The sequence below is a fragment of the Ochotona princeps genome, chromosome 23, assembly GCF_030435755.1.
Source record: "Ochotona princeps isolate mOchPri1 chromosome 23, mOchPri1.hap1, whole genome shotgun sequence".
Taxonomy (NCBI): domain Eukaryota; kingdom Metazoa; phylum Chordata; class Mammalia; order Lagomorpha; family Ochotonidae; genus Ochotona; species Ochotona princeps.
Genome location: NC_080854.1, coordinates 12567896 through 12588885, shown reverse-complemented (window position 1 = coordinate 12588885; position 20990 = coordinate 12567896). Strand labels below are relative to the sequence as shown.

The 20990-nt window shown below is 37.9% G+C and overlaps 1 protein-coding gene across 1 annotated transcript in view; it reads left to right on the top strand.

Moving 5' to 3' along the window:
* MTREX (Mtr4 exosome RNA helicase) overlaps nucleotides 1–20990 on the top strand; it is a 77010-nt gene that overhangs the window by 4104 nt on the left and 51916 nt on the right. The window contains exons 3-13 of the mRNA XM_058680202.1: nucleotides 1029–1095; nucleotides 4587–4649; nucleotides 5357–5469; nucleotides 10358–10532; nucleotides 11548–11638; nucleotides 13306–13430; nucleotides 14618–14716; nucleotides 15427–15529; nucleotides 17484–17615; nucleotides 18753–18832; nucleotides 20237–20347. Coding sequence (XP_058536185.1) covers nucleotides 1029–1095; nucleotides 4587–4649; nucleotides 5357–5469; nucleotides 10358–10532; nucleotides 11548–11638; nucleotides 13306–13430; nucleotides 14618–14716; nucleotides 15427–15529; nucleotides 17484–17615; nucleotides 18753–18832; nucleotides 20237–20347 — 1159 coding nt within the window. The remainder of the gene's footprint in view (nucleotides 1–1028; nucleotides 1096–4586; nucleotides 4650–5356; nucleotides 5470–10357; nucleotides 10533–11547; nucleotides 11639–13305; nucleotides 13431–14617; nucleotides 14717–15426; nucleotides 15530–17483; nucleotides 17616–18752; nucleotides 18833–20236; nucleotides 20348–20990) is intronic.

Genomic DNA, 20990 nt, shown 5'->3' with positions numbered 1-20990 from the left:
AGTTTTGAGAAAGAATTTTTCACTCAGATTTTCTAAGAAGATAGGATTGTTTTTTTAATGTTCCAAGAAGAAAGTCCTTGGAAGAATGAATAAAAGGAAATAAGCAGGCTGATGTGGGGAACGGAATGTGGAAAGGAACATTGGAAGGGATTGTGGCAGGCTGCAGTGGAATAGCTGTGGCTTTCAAGAATTCCTGCTAATGAGGCGGACCTTTGGATATCGCTGACCAAAATAGGTCTGATGTTGAAAGCTAGAGCTTTCTAGACATTAATACCAGTATCTCTAGTTGACATCTTTCCTATTATATTGAATTTTGAGTTTTTACCTCTCATTTCTTGTTGCCATATTATAGTTTGGCACTTCCATGAAGAGTTTGTTGTTTAAAAAAAAACAAAACCCGTTAGCTATTGTTGCAGCTACTTGCTGTTGTAAGCCAGTGAAAAGGATTATAGAATGGTATTATTGGCTGCTTAAATATCATTGTTGTTACAACCTTTGAGTTTTATCCAAAAGGTAAAGATTTAAAGCAATAATTAAATAATAAAGAATCCAGCATGGAACTTCACTTATTTTTCTTGTTTATCCATATTTGTATCCTTTGAGAATCTAGTCAGAGAACTATAACCTAGGATTTTGATGAGCATGAATAATGCTTCTGCACCTCAGCAGCGTCTGACTAGGCTAGTTCATTTAATACTTCCTGGGTCTGTTAGTTGGATTCGATATCCGGACAGTGTTTGTAGACATACTCTTCATTAAATTAGTTACTGGAGCTAAGCTGACATAATTTTTAAAATAATTCACATGGCAATCTCTTGTATTTGTAAAAAATGTTAACTGGTTGTTTTGAATTCTCAGTATGTGGGCAATATGAAATAATCCCTGAATAGTCTTAGTCATCAAGTTTCTTTCTAATTTGCAATGCTTATAGTTAGGCAGCATCATTTTTTAAAAATGCAGATGAGGGACTATAATTATAGAAAAATCACTTATGTTTATGTATGTTAAAGTAAATTTGTATTTTGAAGTTTGACAGACCTGATGCCCCGAGTCAAGGTTCAGTCAGTTGAAACAGTTGAAGGGTGTACACATGAGGTAAGTACGAGCAGCACATGCCCTAATTTAGTTTTGTAGGTGGAATTTTCCTTGGATTATCTAGCATGATGGTCAGCAAGGCACTCAGCTGTGAGATCCTGGGCAGGTATGTAATCTAGTGGAAGAGCTAGACTGTGTGATCAAACTTAGGTGCACATACTGCCCCAGTGTTCTGTGTAACTACAATCTTGGGTGAATTTCTCAGCTTCTTTGAACATTTACCTTTTTAATTTATAACTTTGCAATAATGGGATGTACTTCGTGGGATGATTGTGGAAATTATGTAAGAATCTGATGGTACCCAGCACAGACGAAGCATTTTGTAGTATTTATTCATTCTCATAGTCTTAAATCTTGCCACAGTATCATTTTTGCAGGTTACATGCTTCTTTTTTTTGCTCTTATTAACTGATGAACTGTAGTTTCTTTATTCCACCACAAGATGGTGATCACTGATAACTTGTATCCATTTGGAAGTGAAAGTATGTATACATTGGGGATGTAATTTGGTTCTGTTGAGTCTTGTCATCACAATGTAAACCTTAAAGCAAATTGATACTAAAGTTAAGGGCCCCAGAGTACATGGCTGAATCCTGGCCTTGCATGCATCAGGGTTCCATATAGGTGCTGATTTGTGTTCTGGCTGCTCCACTTCCCATCCAGCTCCCTGCCTGTGGCCCTCTTGGGACCCTGCACCTGCTTGGGAGACCTCAAAGAAACTCCTGGCTTGGGATTGGCTCAGCTGCAGTTGTTGCAGCTCCTTGGGGAAAGAATCAGCAGATTGAAGATCTTCCTGTTTCTCCTTCTCTCTGTAAATCTGACTTTCCAATAAAAATAAATTAAAAACAAGCAAAAAAGAAAAAAAGGAATAGCACTTGGTATGTCCGGTTGTAATGCTCACTTGATCATTAGTTTGTCACTCATTTTAGACCTGATATGTTCCAGGCTTATCTTATGTAAGATAGAAAACAACCATCCCTGCTATTCCTAGGTGCAAAGCCTTCCTGTGCTCTGCACCGTCTGTCACCTGTTCTTGGCTTTGTTATAGAGCCAAACTTTTTCATCTAAACGCCTGAGGATTACCTGAAGTGTCCTGTTAGGACCTTCATGTGGGTCATCATGTGCACTGCAAAGAAAAGTGGTGCACCTTCCAGGCTGAAAAGGGTTGTCCTGGCCGAGTGTGGGTGTGTCTTAGCCTGGCTCCCACACAGACTGTGTCCGTTCCATCTTAGTTCTATTTTAAGAGCATTTTGTTACTCTTTCTGTAGATTTCATTTACATCAGATTTCGGTTTATACTGGATGAATATCACATTTCTGTTTGAATTGGGCTTTATTCATTAGGCCTCATAACTTTTCCTAAATATATTCAAATTCATTCCTTTTGAAACTCAACCCAGTTCACCTTGATTGTAATTGAATGAAAGTTTTAGTGACATACTCAATATTCTTTTTTTTTTGAAGGTTTTATTTATTTATTTTATTTTTTTATTTTATTTTTTTTTTTTAAAGATTTATTTTTATTACAAAGTCAGATATACAGAGAGGAGGAGAGACAGGGAGGAAGATCTTCCGTCCGATGATTCACTCCCCAAGTGAGCCGCAACGGGCCGGTGCGCGCCGATCCGAAGCCAGGAACCTGGAACCTCCAGGTCTCCCACGCGGGTGCAGTGTCCCAATGCATTGGGCCGTCCTCAACTGCTTTCCCAGGCCACAAGCAGGGAGCTGGATGGGAAGTGGAGCTGCCGGGATTAGAACCGGCGCCCATATGGGATCCCGGCGCGTTCAAGGCGAGGACTTTAGCTGCTAGACCACGGCACCGGACCCCGGTTTTATTTATTTTTACTGGAAAATCAGATACACAGAGAGGAGGAGAGACAGAAAGATTTTCTCTCCGATGGTTCACTCCCCAAGTGGCTGCAATGGCTGGAGCTGAGCCAATCTGAAGCAAGGAGCTTCTTCCTGGTCTCCCACGCGGGTGCAGGGTCCCCTGGCTTTGGGCTGTCCTCCGCTGCTTTCTCAGGCCACAAGCAAGGAGCTGGATGGTAAGCAAGGCCACCGGGATTAGGACCGGCGCCCATATGGGATCCTGGCGCTTTCAGGGTGAGGACTCTAACCACTATGCTATGGAGCCGGTCTGACACTCTCAATATTCTTAAGGCAGCTAATTTCATTCAATATTTATTTATTGGAATTTTGCTCTTTTTTTCTGTTTTTGTTTTTAAAGACGTATATATTTTAAAAGCATTTCTGAGCAAGGCAGGGACAGAGATCTTCCATTTGCTGGTTCACTCCCCCAAATGGCCACTGGGGCCAGTACTCGGCCAGTCTAAAGCTGGGAGCCAGTAGCTTCTTCTGGGTCTCCAACATGGGTACAGGGGCACACAGACTTGGACCATCCTCCACTGTTTTCCCAGGCTATGAAAGGGCAGCTGGGTAAGAAGTGGAACAGCCAGGCCTACAGCTGACATCCATTTGGGATGGCAGCGCCACAGGTGGAGGATTAGCTTATAACAACATTGTACCGCCCCCTGGAACTCTCCTCTGAGAAATGATCCCTTATTTCTCTGTGTTATTTGACCCTGTTGAATGCTTATACACTAAATGGTTAGTTTGGTTTTTTTTTTTTTTTTTTGATTTATTTATTTTTATTGCAAAATCAGATATACAGAGAGGAGGAGAGACAGAGAGGAAGATCTTCCATCCAATGGTTCACTCCTCAAGTGACCACAACGGCTGATGCTGCGCCAATCTGAAGCCAAGAGCCAGGAACTGCCTCCAGGTCTCCCAGGCAGGTGCTGGGTCCCAAGGCTTTAGGCCATCCTCTACTGCTTTCCCAGGCCACAAGCAGGGAGCTGGATGAGAAGCAGGGCTGTCGAGATTGGAACCGGCACCTGTATGGGATCCTGGTACATTCAGGTGAGGACTTTAGCTGCTAGGCCATCGTGCCGGGCCCTAAATGGCTAGATTTCTACTGTACGGTTTAATGTATAAGCATGGCCAGTATTCACTTTTATGTCTTGGGAATTTGATTTACTGTGAAGTTCAGTTACTGAAGGAAAATTAATTTCCTCTTCCAGGAAATAGGGAATATCATTTTACTTCAGATAGTTTGCTTTTATGTGATAATAAGCCATTTTATATCTGTTTGGCTTTTTGAACATTCGTTAATACTGGACTCTACATTAGTTGTGAAAAATACAAAGGTAGGTTAGTTTCAATCCTTAATAAACAGCAGGTCTTTAGTGGAATAAACTTAGAAATCAGTTTTCAGTTGCATTATCGTCAGATAGATGCTAGTAGTGACAGTTTTGAGTTTGAGTTTTGAGTTTTGAGCTTCCTGAAGGCAATCATTTTGTTCTACAGTATGTAACACTGTCAGAAACACTCTAGCTCACTTGTTTTTCAAGCTACCATTGGTTATGGAGTACTAAGTGCACCAATTTTCAGTAAAGTGTCAAGTTTTAAAAATTTTTAATTTGTCTACATTAGGTTGCACTTCCTGCAGATGAAGAATACTTACCACTCAAACCTCGAGTTGGAAAAGCTGCAAAGGTCAGTCGTTTGGGCAATGGTTTCTATTGTTTTATGACACTTATCCTTAGAGTTCTGATAACTGAATGATCTCTTGAGATTTTGATACTTGTGTGCGTTTGTATTTGTGTATGAGGGAGACAGCTAAGTAAGAGCTGAATCGTGAACAGTGAGATATTATAATTGAGATAGTGATTCCTAATCTTTTTAAAGAATCTTAGGAAAGTTATCAACTTTTCCTAGAAAAGTATGTGCAGAACTTGTGCCTATAATTTGATAGGCTTCTAGTGAAACTTGCTTTTGTCACATGGATTTTGAAATCCTGATAAGCCTTAAAAGGTTAACAAATGTTTAAGCCTTTTTTTAAGTAGATTTCTTGAAATCAGAAAGGTTTTGTGATGGAATAAGATTGTCGTGCTTCCATTGAATGAATGTGCTTCAGAAAATCCATCTGGATGGAAATGTACTGATTTTAGGGTGCCTTGTGAGGCTTAATATGTGGAAAATGTTTTTTTTATAAATAAATAATTTTGTTAATGTAAACATAATTAGGCAGTTAAGCAGCAGAATTAATATCTATGCTATTAATATCTCGATAAAGATTATTTTTATTCTTGTTTTTTCTAGTAGGTGTTTTATTTTCTGAAGAGAATTATAAAGGAATGCTTGTGGGGGTAGCCTCTCAGTAGGGTTTGGTATATTCATACAAGTATGAATTTGTTTTATAGGAGTATCCATTCATTCTCGATGCTTTTCAAAGAGAAGCCATTCAGTGTGTTGATAATAACCAGTCCGTTTTAGTGTCTGCACATACATCAGCAGGAAAAACTGTGTGCGCTGAGTAAGTAGTTTCATTTGAAGTGAAGTCTCCATCATTTACTTTGTTAACTCAGTTTTTAAAAACTTCATTTTTTTGTGTGATTTCTGCAAGTGATATGTTTTTAGTTGTTCTTTCTATTTTGGATGACATTTATTTTTTTTCTTGACTTGCTGAACTTTAGGACCTGTAGTAAAGTGATTGATACAAGTGATGAGATATCCTTGCCTTGTTCTTGATGTTAAGGGAGAGAAACACTTTTTCTTTTTGTCATTAAGTATGATATTACCTGTGGATTTTTCCTCAATGCCTTTTCTAAGTCTCAGGGAGTTCCCTTCTGCTTTTAGGTGGGCCTGATTTTTGTCTATATGTTTATGTATATAAAATATTTAGATCCTGAGTTTGTCAGATGTCTTTCCTGCATCTAGTGAAGGGATTTTTTATCTTTTTTGTCCTGCTAGTGTGATAGTGATTGCTTTTCAAATGACAAGCTATATTCAGATAGACTGCCTAGTCATAATGTGTTATCTTATTATATCATTATATGCAATTTATAGATTTTTTAAAAACTACTTGTTTGAAAGAATTACAGAGAGATCTTCTATCTGTTGGCTCATTCCCCAAATAGTCATAGATGTTGTGGCTAGGGCTAGGCCAGGATGGAGCCAGGTGCCTGGAATTACAGCTGGTCTCCCATGTGGGTGCAGGGGGACCCCAGGGACACTGGCCATCCTGTGCTGCCTTCCCAGGAATATTACCAAGGAGCTGGATTGGAAGTGAAATTCTGGCATCACGGGCAAAAGTTTATCATGCTGTGCTATAATGCTTTCTTCTAAACTTATTAATATTTTGTTGTGGGCCTGGCCCGGTGGCCTAGCAGCTAAAGTCCTCACCTGAATATGCCAGGATCCCATATGGGCGCCGCTTCTAATCCCGGCAGCTCCACTTCTCATCCAGCTCCCTGCTTGTGGCCTGGGAAAGCAGTAGAGGACGGCCCAAAGCCTTGGGACCCTGCTCCTGCCTGGGAGACCTGGAGGCAGTTCCTGGCTCCTGGCTTCAGATTGGCTCAGTATCAGCCATTGTGGTGACTTAAGGAGTGAATCATTGGATGGAAGATCTTCCTCATCTCTGTATATCTGACTTTGCAATAGAAATAGATAAATCTTTAAAAAAATATTTTGTTGTGAGTTTTCACATCATGCAGAATATTAGTTTTTGTTTTTTAAATATTTATTCATTTATTTCGGGGCGTGAGAGTGAATCCCTAAATGCCCACGGTGACTGAGATTGGGCCCTAGAATGTTGGGGACGGAGAATTCAGGCTGCTTTCTTGTGTGTAGCAGGAACCAGGCACTTGAGCTGCTTCAGCTACCTTTGAAACACTCACTGGCAGTAAGTTTTGAGTTGCGAGCTGTAGCTCTGATAGGGAATGCAGGCATCCTACCTGCTTGGTTAAACACCTTTTTTTTTTATTACACTTCTTTACCACCCCAACTCTGTCATGGAATGGAGCTAACTTCTGACTGTTCATCCCTTGTCAGCATTGAACTCAGAAGCTGGGTTTCTTCTAGGGCACAGTTATATGAAGAAGGACTTTTACTACTCCTACTCTGATTTAGGGGCCATTGTTCTGGTTTAGTGGATAAAGCTGCCACCTTGATACAGCATCCCATATGGGCATTGATTTGTGTCGCTGTTGTTCCATTTCAACCAGCTCCGAGTGGCCTGAGAAAAAAATGGCGAAGATGACTCAAGTGTTTAGGCACCTAGATAAACTCTGCCTTTCAGATAAATAGGGAATCTTTTTTTTTTTTGTTTTTTAAAGAAAAACTTGAGGATAGAGTATCAGAGTTAAAATCTTTTGCTCTGTAAAAGATGATAAAAGTGAAAAGATGAGACAAAACAGGAACAAAATGTGTAAATTATATCTGATTGAAAAATAAGCTTGGGGCCCAGCACCGTGGCCTAGCGGCTAAAGTCCTTGCCTTGAATGCCCCGGGATCCCATATGGGCGCCGGTTCTAATCCCGGCAGCTCCACTTCCCATCCAGCTCCCTGCTTGTGGCCTGGGAAGGCAGTCGAGGACGGCCCAAAGCTTTGGGACCCTGCACCCACGTGGGAGACCTGGAAGAAGTTCCTGGTTCCCGGCATTGGATCGGAGTGCACTGGCCCGTTGCGGCTCACTTGGGGACTGAATCATCGGATGGAAGATCTTCCTCTCTGTCTGTCCTCCTCTCTGTATATTCGGCTTTCCAATAATAATAAAATCTTAAAAAAAAAAAAAAAAAAAAAAAAAGAAGCTTGAATACTAATAGAGTTTTTAATATTAGAATAAGATAAGCAACTCAATCTGAAACTTCAGTTTGAAAAGACTGAAACACCAAGGATAATTTACTAAAGATATATAACTGGCTGATAACTACTTGGAATGCTGCTTACTAATGTCATTAATTATTGGAGAAATGTAATTTTCGCTATTGTAATTTCAAATATTATTTTCCCAACAAAGCATATATATATGTGTATGTGTATATATGTATATATAGAGAGAGAACCACAAGAAGCTGGGAATCCCACACATTTTTGATAGGAATATAAAATATTAGTCACTTGGAAAATAATAGTTTCTTCAAGAGTTAAGTACGTGGTTGTCATAAAATCCAGCTATTCCTTTTCCAGGCGTCTGTCAAAGAAAAAAACACATACATCTGCTCAAAGATTAATGCATTTGCATCGCTAGTTCAGTAGTCAGAAAACATGCTCACTATTTCCTGAACTAGAGGTATGAGTGAGTTTGCATATACCCATTGGATACCTGAGTGGATGGAGATCTCTAAAACTGGTAGGGAGTGGAGGACATTGAAGTTAGAAGTTAAGATGTCGGTTTAGATGTCACTTTCCTCTAAAAGCTCCTCCCTCAGTCCTTCGAGAGCCACATTTAAACAGGTGTACTTCAAGAAGTTTAGAGAACCGTGTGTGTGTGTGTGTGGGTATGGGTGGTGGTTGTGGTAGTTCAGACATTGGTTGGCAGGCCCAGTTCTATATGAGGATTCCAGCTTTGAGTCCAGCTCCAAGTTCCAACTGCCACATGGTTGTCCTCATCAGATGCTCAGGAATGTCAGTGACCCTGGTAAAAAATTCTGTTTATGCTTTTGTTGCCCGGAGCTTGCGAGCAGGTTTCAGCAGATACGTGATTTCCTCTACTGAAAATCTGTCTCCTTTTATAGGAAAAATATGGCCGGAATTCAGATAAATAAACAAACACAGTGTATCAAACATAAATTTATTTTTCTTTCAAATAAATTATCTAGAGATATTACAAAGAGAAGGAAAGTTGAAACAAATTTGGGAAGTTTTTATTTTTTCCAAATATTTTTTCCTCTGATTCTTATTTTCTAATTTTCACTGGGATATTTAAGTTGTGCTACAGATTTCATGAGAGAGTTTCAGTCTTGTTAAAAAAAATTAAGATTTTTATTTATTTATTGAAAAGCAGAATTACAGAGGAAAAGTTTACTCCCCAAATGGCCACAGTGGCCAGTACCAGGCCAGGCCAAAGCCAGGAGCCAGGAGCATCTTCCTGGTTTCCCAAGTGGGTACAGGGGTTCAAGTACTTGGATCATCCTCTGCTGTTTTCCTAGGCACATTAGCAGAGAGCTGGATCAAAAGTGGAGCAGCCAGGACTCAAGCTGATACCCATATGGGATGCCGGCATCTCAGACAATAGCTTGCCTTGTTATGCTACAAACCGTTTTTCTTTTAATCTTCTATTGTTGTGTTGAGAACTAGATATTCTAATAACATATTTGTAGAACTTCTGTACTTTTTTCTTCCATATGTTACTCTTACAATTCACATTGAATTTTTTATAGTGTTTATTTCATTATTTTGGTGGCTAAGTGGAGCATTATGTTTATTTCCCAAAGTAGATTATAATGAACATGTTGTGGGCAGGAATTTTATCTTTAACCAGAAAGATCTTCCACAGTTTAAAACTTAATTCTGATTCCATTGTCTGTTTAAGTACTTAGCTGAATTTTCTTTAACAATGTATCACGTTGCTACAGGTTATTAAAAGACGTGCAAGAAATGTTTTGCAAGTAAAATTTCAGTATAATTTATAGTCAAGTGATTTAATAACTATTACACATGGGGAGAAATACATGTAGATTAGCATAATACTCAGGACCTGGGGGCACACTTCACTTTTCATGCTTTCCTGATAGTTTATAATATGTGTTTATGTAACCTAACAGTGACTAAACTCCTGAAGGCACATTTGTAGAGCCAAAGGTGTTTTGTTTGTAGAAAACAGGGTGGGTTGGTGTGGGTACCTTCGTGTAGGGAGTTAAGGTGCTACTCATGAAGCCAGCATCCCATATCAAATTGCAAGTTCTAGTCTCTGCTGTCCATCTGCACATCCATCTTCCTGCTCATGTCCATGGGAAGGTATTGGAAGATAGCCCAAGTGCTTATGTCCTTGCCACTCACCTGAGAGACCTGATGGAGCTCTGGGCTTCAGCATGGCTCAGCCCTGACTGGGACATTTGGGAATGAACCAGTTAGACAGAAGATGTCACCGTTGGTCTGTTCCTTTCTGATGCTTTGCATTTTGAATAAATAAATCTTAACTTGTTTTTTAAGGAAAATTTAACAATTAGCCATTCATTTGTTAGTATGAGTAGTTAAGTAACTCCAGGTGATGACAGTTAAAATGTTCTTGTTTATTTAGATCTGCATTTTGTATTTATAATAATTATGGTTTGTAGTAATAGAATAATTTATAATTGTTATGCAAAGTCCAGTTAAGATCATAATTAAGATAAATCTGGATATGATTTACGTATTAGAACTTCTAAAATCATAAAAGTTAATGTTTCACAATGATTTTTAATTGTCATTCACATGTTTAGATATGCTATAGCACTAGCCTTGAGGGAAAAACAGCGTGTGATATTTACCAGCCCGATTAAGGCTCTGAGCAACCAGAAATACCGCGAAATGTATGAAGAGTTTCAAGATGTTGGTCTGATGACTGGAGATGTTACTATTAATCCTACAGCATCTTGTCTTGTTATGACCACAGAGGTAATTTATGTAGTGTCATTTAACTTTATCTTAATCTGTTTAGCAAACACATGTCATGTTTTTATTGTTTTCTGTTAACAGAAAATGTGGTGCTTTATTTTCTTGAAATATCTTTATTTTCTTGAAATACCTATTTCTTGAAATAGATATCATAAAATGTATCAGTAAGTTTAAATGTATTTCTAAATTGAAAGTGTTTCTGTTGCTTGTGTTACAGTATAGATGCATTTTTTATTCAAGTGTTTTTAAGAGCTTGCTACTTCAGTTATGTGAAAATATTGTGTACCGAGTGCAGGGATTTGATGCATGGGTATAAGTAGTGAATCCATGTTCTTTTTCTTTTATGTCTGTTTATTCAAGTAAACTCTTCAAACACCTGCTGTATTATGTATAACTAATTTGCATAATTATACTTAAGTTTTGTGTGAATGGTCAGCACCTTAAGTTTTGGGCACAACTGCTGTACTAAATGCTTTTTTACGTGGTTTAATTGCACCCTAGTGTTTTCCAAAGCTGTGGAGCGATGGAGAGCATAGCCAGCAGATTACTCACTTTTCACCTGCTCTTCAGCTTTAAGTTCTCCGAACTTTGTTTTGTGGAAGACTCCCAAAATCAAGATAATGATTGCCAGTGTACCTGTTGTGAAAAAGATGAGACCAAAAAAAATTTTTTTAAGGGAGTGGGCAGTATAGGATTGTCTAGGGGTTTGGATAGTTGATGGAAAGGCTTTGTAGGCTGGATACATGGGGAGCAGAGGAAGACAGTTCTCTTCAGGATTGTGGGGTTGCTGGATCATTTACTTTGGTTTCATCAGAAAGAGTATATTACTTGATTTATGGGATATTGTGAAGATACATAACTCCTGAGCAATTTAATAGTTTTATTTAATAAAGAACACCCCAGATTCCTTGATAGAAATTTTTTTAATGTAACTGTTAAATTCTACGTGAACATTTTGCTAAATTTCTTTTATTTATTTATTTATTTATTTATTTATTTATTTATTTATTTTTAGATTTTGCGAAGTATGCTGTACAGAGGATCTGAAGTTATGCGAGAAGTTGCTTGGGTAATATTTGATGAAATTCATTATATGAGAGATTCAGGTATGTTCTACCATGTTGAGATATGCATCATGAATTTCTCTTAAAAATTGGCATTAGGAATTTTGAACAAGAAGTTGTTATGTTTCTCTTACAGTTTTCATGTAGCTGAAGGCCTAATAAAACACTGCCTTTTTGAGATGTGGATAGCATAATTTAATATAACCAATAAGATTTCATTCAATTGTAACTCCTTAAATAATAAGAAAATATAAGTTAAGTTTATATAAAGTAAGTGAATGAAAAACTGATTTTTTACTTTGAGAGACAGAAAGGTGCTATTGTCTGTTTCACTCAACAAGCTGGGTAACTCCCGGGCGTAGGCTGGGCCTGGCTGGTTACAGTCTAATCCGGGGTTCCCTTATGGGAGATAGGAGCCCCTTTGCTTACACCACCACCGCTGCCACCCAGGATGTGGCAGGATGCTGGAGTCAGGGGCCGAGCCACTCCAGCGTGCAGTGTGATCATCTCAACTACTGGGCTGGCCAACCACTTGTTTCTTTTGTGTGGTTTGTTGTTGCTGTTCTGTTGAGAGAGCTCCCTAATACAGAGTTTCTAACATTTATGCCTCAATTTTTTTGGTTTTTATTAGTTTAGTTTTTAAAGTAACTTTAAAATGTATGTTTATGGTAGAAAATAAGGTTGGAATTATAAAATGAAAATCTGTAAGTTGCAACCATTTTTTATTCAAGCTGTTACCCTTCTATAATGAAAAAGTAAATGTGCTTGAAATTTGGGGGTTGACAGGAGGCCTATTGAATATGAGTCTTCGTAACATTTATGGCATTTGAATGGATTGAGACCCTAGCATGATGGCTCAATGCCCAAATCTTCACCTTGCATTTCATATGGGTGGCGGGCGGTTGGTGCCCGGCTGCTGCACTTCCCATTCACTGCTCCCTGACTGTGGCCTGGGAAAGCAGTGGAGGACGGCCCAAAGCCTTGAGGCCCTGCACCCATGTGAGAGACCCGCAAGAGGCTCCTGGCTTCGGATTGATTCAGCTGCAGTCGTTGTGGCCGCATGGGGAGTGAACCATCGGATGGAAGATCTTCCTCTCTGTCTCTCCTCCTCTCTGTATATCTGACTTCCAATAAAAAATAAATATGTCTTTAAAAAAAATTCACTTTTTCAACATACCACCCTTTCCAAATTCACAAAATCAACTGAATAATTATTTTTGGTTTTAATGTCATGGGTCCTTTTTGATTTAAGGCTGGAACTATCAGACTGATTTTGTTTTATTTCATTTTAATTAAAACTGGCTTACATATCTGCTGTTCACCAGATATTTCTTTTATCTCCAGAGCATCACAAGAAAAATTTGGATGAAATATGGCATGTGGTTTCTTTCAGAGTTGTAGCTGGGACTTTCTGTAAGCCATCTGTGCTTCTCAAAATGGGGTGGCATGAGTCTGCCTGACCTTAGTAGTGAGGCTCTCTTGGGCTTTTGGAAAGGATTTCATCTGGGAACAGCCTGCTCTCGACAGGGCTCTCTCAGGATACGTGGCATTTGTTGGGGTTCAGCTTACTAGCTTTCAGCTGGATGGGTTAGGTTAGGTTAAAAACTGTAAAATGATCTGCCTTTCTAGTTAGTAAACTTTGGAGGAAATCGTTTCAGATACTGTCCCTAAAGTGACAATTCATTCCAAGGTCTGTTTATCTTTTGTAGAGCGTGGTGTAGTATGGGAAGAAACGATTATTTTGCTTCCTGACAATGTCCACTATGTGTTTCTTTCGGCTACTATTCCAAACGCCCGGCAGTTCGCAGAGTGGATTTGCCATTTACATAAGCAGGTATCTTCCTGGTTTAGTTTTTTTTTCTTTTGATGTCTTCAGTATTCAGAATGCTTTGAGTTGACCTTACTGTACCATCCCTGCAATTTTCTCTAAATGCCGTCTAGAATGAAGAAGACATTTTAATGTGAAACTGCTTTTTAAGGCTGGAACTATCAGGCTGATTTTATTTTATTTCATTTTAGTAAAAGCTATCTTACATATCTGCAGTTCACCAGATATTTCTCTTATCTCCAGAGCATCACAAGAATTTGGATGAAACATGGAGAATTTGATGAAACTACTTTTTAAGTAGTTTTACTGAAATTAACTGGGTAGCTTTTTGAAAGTGTTGATTTATGATCCCCATCTCAAACCCAGTATATCCAAATTTCTGAGAATAGGGCGTTGGAAGCTCAGATTCCAGAAGTTCCCAAGTTGATCCTGATGATTTACTGTGGCTACTCACACAGTAAACCATGGCACACCAGGTTCCTGTAAGACCTTGGGAAGAGGAGAAGCAGGAAAATGTTTCTGTACTGTTTGACTTATTTTTCTCATGTAAAGACAGTCACAGTGTCCACTGTGTTTTTGTTTTGGTTTTCTAGTCCAGCTTTAGCATCTGTTTAGGACTTTATAACACGCATTTGTTTGTGGATCCTGAATTTATTCTTGATTTTATTTTTCTGCCCTTAATTTTTCTTAACAATATCTTCATGAGTTTAGTTTTTTCTCTTTCAAAGTTCTCTTCCAGTAGTTTTGTAACATTCCTCCCTACATGGGTCCTATGGGACAGAAATCTTGTGTACCTTGGGCAGCTTTGAGAACCTGCTGCTTTTGTAACATTGAGAGGCCTTGGTAGGACAGAATAATTCTAATTTACCCACGCCATCCTCTGTTTTACCGTACTGCTTCTCCAAAGCTACAAAGGCATCCTCTGTAATTGCAGCACTCCAGGACCAGGACTAGATGATGGATAGTTGATGCTCACATCATATATTTGCCCTTGATTAGGGAACTGATCAATTGATAGCATAGTAACATAACTAAGTAGCCTTTATTTATCTGCATATTTCTCCTGCGTAGTTAAGGTGTTTTCCTTTTCAGATGTTTAAGCTACAATGTTCTTTCTGCAAGGTCATTTGTGCACATTAAATACAGTTTCAATTGAAGAATTAAAATTTTATGTGTGTGATTCTTTCTTACAGCCTTGCCATGTCATTTACACAGATTATCGGCCTACTCCATTGCAACACTACATTTTCCCAGCAGGGGGAGATGGCCTGCACCTTGTGGTTGATGAGAATGTAAGGGAGTAATTGTTATTACATTTATCATGTCATACTTCTTCAGTGTTTATATCTTTTAAAATTTTAAGCTAGAGAAAAATGATGGATTAATTTTGTGTTTATTAAGTACTTTCACATGCCAAAATTGTATTTGAGATTTGTGTTTTTCTTATGTATAAATTAGATTGGCTCCATTTTCCCATGTTTAAAAATATCTGGAAGTACAGGCATTGTGGCACAGCAGTTAAGTTGCTGTGTGTTACGTTCGCTTCACCTGTTGGAGTGCTGAGATTGGGTCTTGCCTCTTCTTAATAAGCTTCCTGTTAGTGAACACCCTGGCAGATGGCAGGGTGTGATGGAGCACATGAGAGATACAGGTGGTGCTCAGGGCTCATGCCCTTGACCTAGCCTTGCCCTGGCCGTTGTGGGTATTTGAGAATGAACCAGATCGCACTCCAGCTCTCTCTTTACACTTCAAATAAGTGAAAAAGGAATGAAATTTGAAAAGAAATAAGATGCCCGGAGAGGAGGGTACAGGACATAATTCAAATGCCTTATATTGTACTTTATTTTTATTTATCTTTTTATTATCACTTACCACAAACCATTTTTAAATTATTTTAGTAACCAGTTTACGTTAAAGTTGTGAGGAAGCTTTGTGAGCTACAAAGATGTTTTGAGTTATGAAATGTTAGTGCACTTACATAGAAAAAAAATTGTGGTTTTAGGGTGACTTCAGAGAAGATAATTTTAATACTGCAATGCAAGTGCTTCGAGATGCAGGTGATTTGGCCAAAGGAGACCAAAAGGGACGGAAAGGAGGAACAAAGGGTAATTTGAAATCTAGTTTTATAAAATTTTATGTGTAAATTCTGTATTTAAATTATTCTGACTTTTTTTGTCATTAGTATATTTTCCTCAAGGAACTATATAGTTTAGATAATATATGATAAAATTAAATGAAAGTTGATTTCTTTTTCCAATATGACTTAAATTAGTATACTGTACCATTAACACACTTAAAGTGTGTAATTCAGTGGTGTTTAGTATATTCACAGTGTTGTTTATCACTGCAGTTTTCTATTTAGCTATAATTAATATGCCTTAAAAATGGCACTTTTAAAATAGTGATTTTTTAACTATTGCGACTCTAATTCCAAAGTGTGTTCATTAGTTCAGAATAAAATCTTTTAAGTATTAACAGTCATAATTTCATTTCCCTTTAGTCTTATTTCTCATTCCCAAAGTTAGGTGATCATTGGTTTAGTTTTTGCCTCTTAATGTTTCCTGGGCATTTCATGCAAAAGTAAGCATGATAACATTGTGGTCTGTTCTGACTTCTCTCACTTAACACTTCTTATATCCTGTTTGTCAATTCTCTGTTGGTTTTTGTGGTCAAATAGCATACACTTTATGGGGTGTACTCTATTATTTTTCTCCACGTATCACTGAAGGAACATTTTGAGTGTTTCCAGTTTCTGACTGTTATAAATAATGTTGCTATAAATCTGCATGCATATACTACAACTATTTCTTTGTGTATTTTTTCTTCTGGAGAAATTGAAGGAGTGGTACTGTTGAGTTGCATAGAAAGTCTGTGTTTAACCATTTGAGAAACTGCCAAATTACTTCTCAGACTACCAAACCTTTCTGTCAGATGTATATGCTATGTGTTTGTTTAGTTATAGCCATTCAAGTGAGTATGAAATGATATTTCAATATGATTTTGATATACGTTTCTTTGGTTGCTATAGGTATTGAACATCTTTCCTTGTGCTTATTGCTTATTTGTGTATCTTCTTGGGAAAATGTCTATTCAAATCCTTTTCCTTTTATTTATTTCTTTAACTTGTGAGTCAGAGACAGACATCAGAGAGCTTTCATGTGCTGGTCCACTCCTCTAGCACCTGCAGAAGCTGGGTAGGGAGGGCTAGGGACTGGCAGCTAATCCTCCACCTTGTGGTGCTGGCATCCTATAGGGGTGCCACTTGGTGTTCCAGCTGCTCACTTCTGATCAAGCTCTCTGCTTATGGCCTTGGAAAGCACCAGAAGATGGCTCAAATCCTTGGACCTGTAACAGCCATGTGGGAGTCCTAGAAGAAGCTCCTGCTCCCAGCTTTGGATCGGCTCAGCTCTGGCCATTGCAGCCATTTTTGAGCCAGTGGATGGGAGACCTTCTCTCCTTTTTCTTCTCTGTAAAATCTGCCCTTTAAGTACAAATAAGTAAGTCTTTAAAATTATTTAAAAAAATCCAATCTGGGCAGGGTTAGACTGAAGTTAATAGCTTGGAGCTGTATAGAGGCCTCACTTGTGGGAAGCAAAGGGACCCACTTTAACTCAGTGTGTGCTGCCTTCCAGGGGGCTCATTGAGTGTACGCAGGAGTTGGGAGGAGAGCTGGGACTTGAGCCTAGATGCTTTCATGTTGCACTTGAGAGTCCCAGTTGGGTTAAGCTGGCAAACCACTTGTGTCAAATGCCCACCCTTGCTCATTTTTAAGTTGGGATTTTTGATTGAGTTTCTAGAATTCTTGATGTAGTCTGAATACTAAATGTTACAGATAGCTGGTTTGCAATTTTTTTATGTCTTTTGTGGACTAGGGTTTCCTTATTACTTCATTGCTGTTATTCATTTTGGTGAAATCTAATGTTTTTTCTTTTGTTGCTTCTGTTATGAAGATTTACTCCTGTATTTTCTTAGAAGAGTTTTGTAGTGTTTTGCTTTTATATTTAGGTTTTCCATCCACTTGGGATTAATTATTGGTTATGGTTTATCTACTCTTTGTAGGACCATCAAATGTATTCAAGATTGTGAAGATGATTATGGAAAGAAATTTTCAACCTGTAATTATTTTCAGTTTTAGTAAGAAAGATTGTGAAGCCTATGCACTTCAGATGACCAAATTAGATTTCAACACAGGTACTATATAATTTTAGTGTAGCTTCATGGTATGTGAAATGAATGTAAAATGTTTCTGGTAGTACTTTTTATGTATGTATTACTAAGGTGTGTAATTCATTTGACATTTATAGTGGCAGGTATGGAGCACATTTGCAAAAGATTTACGAGGTCATTTCTTCTCTCTGTGCATGGGTGCATGTAAAATCCCCAGAGGCCTACTGAGAACCACACTGTAGGGGTCTCAGCCTTCTCGTCCTCTGACCCCGTAAGCTCCTCGGTTACCATGGTTCTCTCCAGCCTCCTGAGGATGTGTCTCTTGGCTAGACCCTTTCTGTAGAACTCCCAAATCAGAAGATAATTCCTTTTCCTTACTTGCTGTAATTATCGAAGTAATAACCTTTCTAATACATTAATGTATTTTTCCCACACACCAATTGCAAATGTATTTCACTTAAAGTCACAGAGCCCTGAATTGTGGTATGAAGACCCAGCCTGGTTGTCTTTCAGTTCTGCTGTTTTCATTTGTGATCCTGTACAGAGAGAAATAGTTTTGACTCATCTAAAATTTTGGATTTCAGTAGTATTATTTTCTTTTTCTATGTACTTTCTGGTTAATTTTTACTATTGATCATGAGTAAAAGTAATAAATGCAGATAACCCTAGCTTCCTAAAACTGGTAATATTTTATAGGCGAATTGTTTTTGTTTTTGAGTCAGTTGCATGGCTTCTCAGCCTTTTCTTGTAATCAGTAGTGCTGAATGTGCTAAACTTAAAGAGTAAGAAATAAACCATGTGAAAAATCAGTGTAAGAAATAAACTGTATGACAGAGCATGGACTTTGGAATTGTTGCTGTAACAGTAACAGTGGTGATTTCTTACAGTAAGATTCAAATTCCTCTGTAGTAAAACATGGATAGTCATTCCCGTACCCTGTAATTGATAGAATGGAATGTTGCATGTGAGGTACCTGTGGCTATTGTTACTATTTTTATGTTTTGAAGACACTGTATTTTATTATGTGAGATTTTTGACTTATTTTCTTTTTTGATTATTTTTCAGTACTGATTTTCAGTATTTACTCTTTTTGTAGATTATTTTCATGTCTGATTATTTGTATCACTGACACATTCTATATGTGCTCTTGAATTTTCTTAGATGACGAGAAGAAAATGGTTGAGGAAGTATTCAGTAATGCGATTGACTGTTTATCTGATGAGGATAAAAAACTCCCTCAGGTGAGTTTTTAGTCTAGTAAGCAAAGTGTAGATGCTAATGTATGTTCACTTCGCATTTTTATTGTCGTATTTTGTTATTTATTTCTTTATTGTTAATGGTTATTTTATTGTTATATTTTACTGTTATATTGTTATCACAAAAATATTTCACTATATACACTGAAATAATTTGGGTTTATATTTCATTGAAAAAATGAAGCTCAAACATTTCATGAGAAATTTAGCTTCCACTTTGCTTCAGTCCAGTGTGTTTATTCTTTGTTATAATTGCTTTGGAACTGTGAAATACATGATGGCTGAATGCCTTGTCCAGAGGTTCTAAATTTAGCTAATCTGGTGTGTGTGCTGGTAATTATAATCTTTTATGAATCCCCCAGGTGATTTTATTGTGTAACCAAAGCTAAAAACTACTACTTTAGACTGATTTAATATTTCAGAATTTGGTTGTGTGAAAAAGAATTGCAAGGTCCTACTCTGCTTTTAAAATCAGTGCTTTGATTTGTAAGCAATTTACCATAAAAACTGTAATAATCACATTGCTTGGCATTTAAAATGTGTATACAGGCAGGCATTTGGGCCTAGCAGTTAGAGTGGCTTTGGGGATGTTCCAATCCCAGACTAAAGTGCCTGGATCCAAGTCTCGTGGCCCTCAGAACTCCAGTTTCCTGCTGACGTGCACTCTGGAAGTCATCAGGTGGTGGCTCAGGCGGGCTGCTGCTACTCAGATATTACCTGAACTGGGTCTTTGCCTCGCCCATCCCTGACTACTGCAGACATCTGGGGAGGAAGTCTGCACATGGGAGCTATCCGTGTCTTCGCATCTTACGTAAATGACATGAAATTAAGTATGTTTAATAGCATTTGGTTTAGAAGATTTTACAGTTTTCCTTTCCAGTTGAAGTAACTATTATTACTTAAAAACTGGAAACTTCTTTGTTATTGTAGCTCACTTATAATAAATAGTTAATAATATTTGATACAGTTTAATGAGAATGAACTCTTGGATAATTAGATTTTACATGAAGTACGTATTTATGTGAAATATGTCTTACAGTTATTTTTCTTGATTTTCATTTGCAAGTATCTTAAGATTATTATGTGCAGATAAAGACACTGCACTCATAGATTGTAGTTTTTTAAGGGAGATAAAAGAGATGCTGAAAAATTTGAGATAGCAAATCACTGCAGAGTTTATTTTGAAACATTTTAAAACTTGCCAAAACTGTTATATTTTGAATGTAGTCTGTGAGGACATGAGTTTACATTTTGCTTGTGTTGGAAAAGGTTTTATTAACAGTTTAACACTAAACATTTTTTACCCATTTTCTTAATTTGGCTAATCTACCATTTTAAAACTGAATTTCCCTTATATATTATAAAATAAATGTGATTCCAAAATCATAGGTGGAACATGTACTGCCTCTTTTGAAACGAGGGATTGGTATTCACCATGGAGGCTTGCTTCCTATTCTGAAAGAAACCATCGAGATTCTCTTCTCTGAAGGGTTGATAAAGGTATGATTTTATTTTTATTTCAGAATTGGATAAACAATTTTAAAATTATGAATAATTTTGTAAGCAACCTTTGTATGTGTTTAATATATTGTATTAAAAGACTTAGATAATACACTTAATTCTTTTTTTTTTATTATTTCTATGTATGGCTTTATTCAGAGTGATATTCCAAATACATTAGTACTTGCCAGTGTTACACTTAATTCTTATGTATAGCATAAGAAGCCAGGAGGGTCTTCAGCTCTCCCACGCAGGTGCAGGGTCCCAAGGCTTTGAGCCGTCCTCGACTTTACCAAGGCTTCAAGCAGGGAGCTGGATGGGAAGTGGAGCAGCTGGGACATGAACTAGCGTGCATCTGGGATATCGGTGTGTGCAAGCCGAGGATTTAACCATTAGGCTACCATGTGCTGGGAGCCCAGCTTCAGTTGTTTTCTTTTTTTTTTTTTTTTTTTTTTTTAAGATTTATTTATATTTTTATTGGAAAGGCAGGTATACAAAGAGGAGGAGAGACAGAAAAGAAGATCTTCTATCCATTGATTCACTCCCCAAGTGACCACAATGGCTGGAGCAGCACAGATCCAGAGCCAGGAGCCTCTTCTGAGTCCCCAAGGCTTTTGACGATCTTTGACTACTTTCCCAGGCC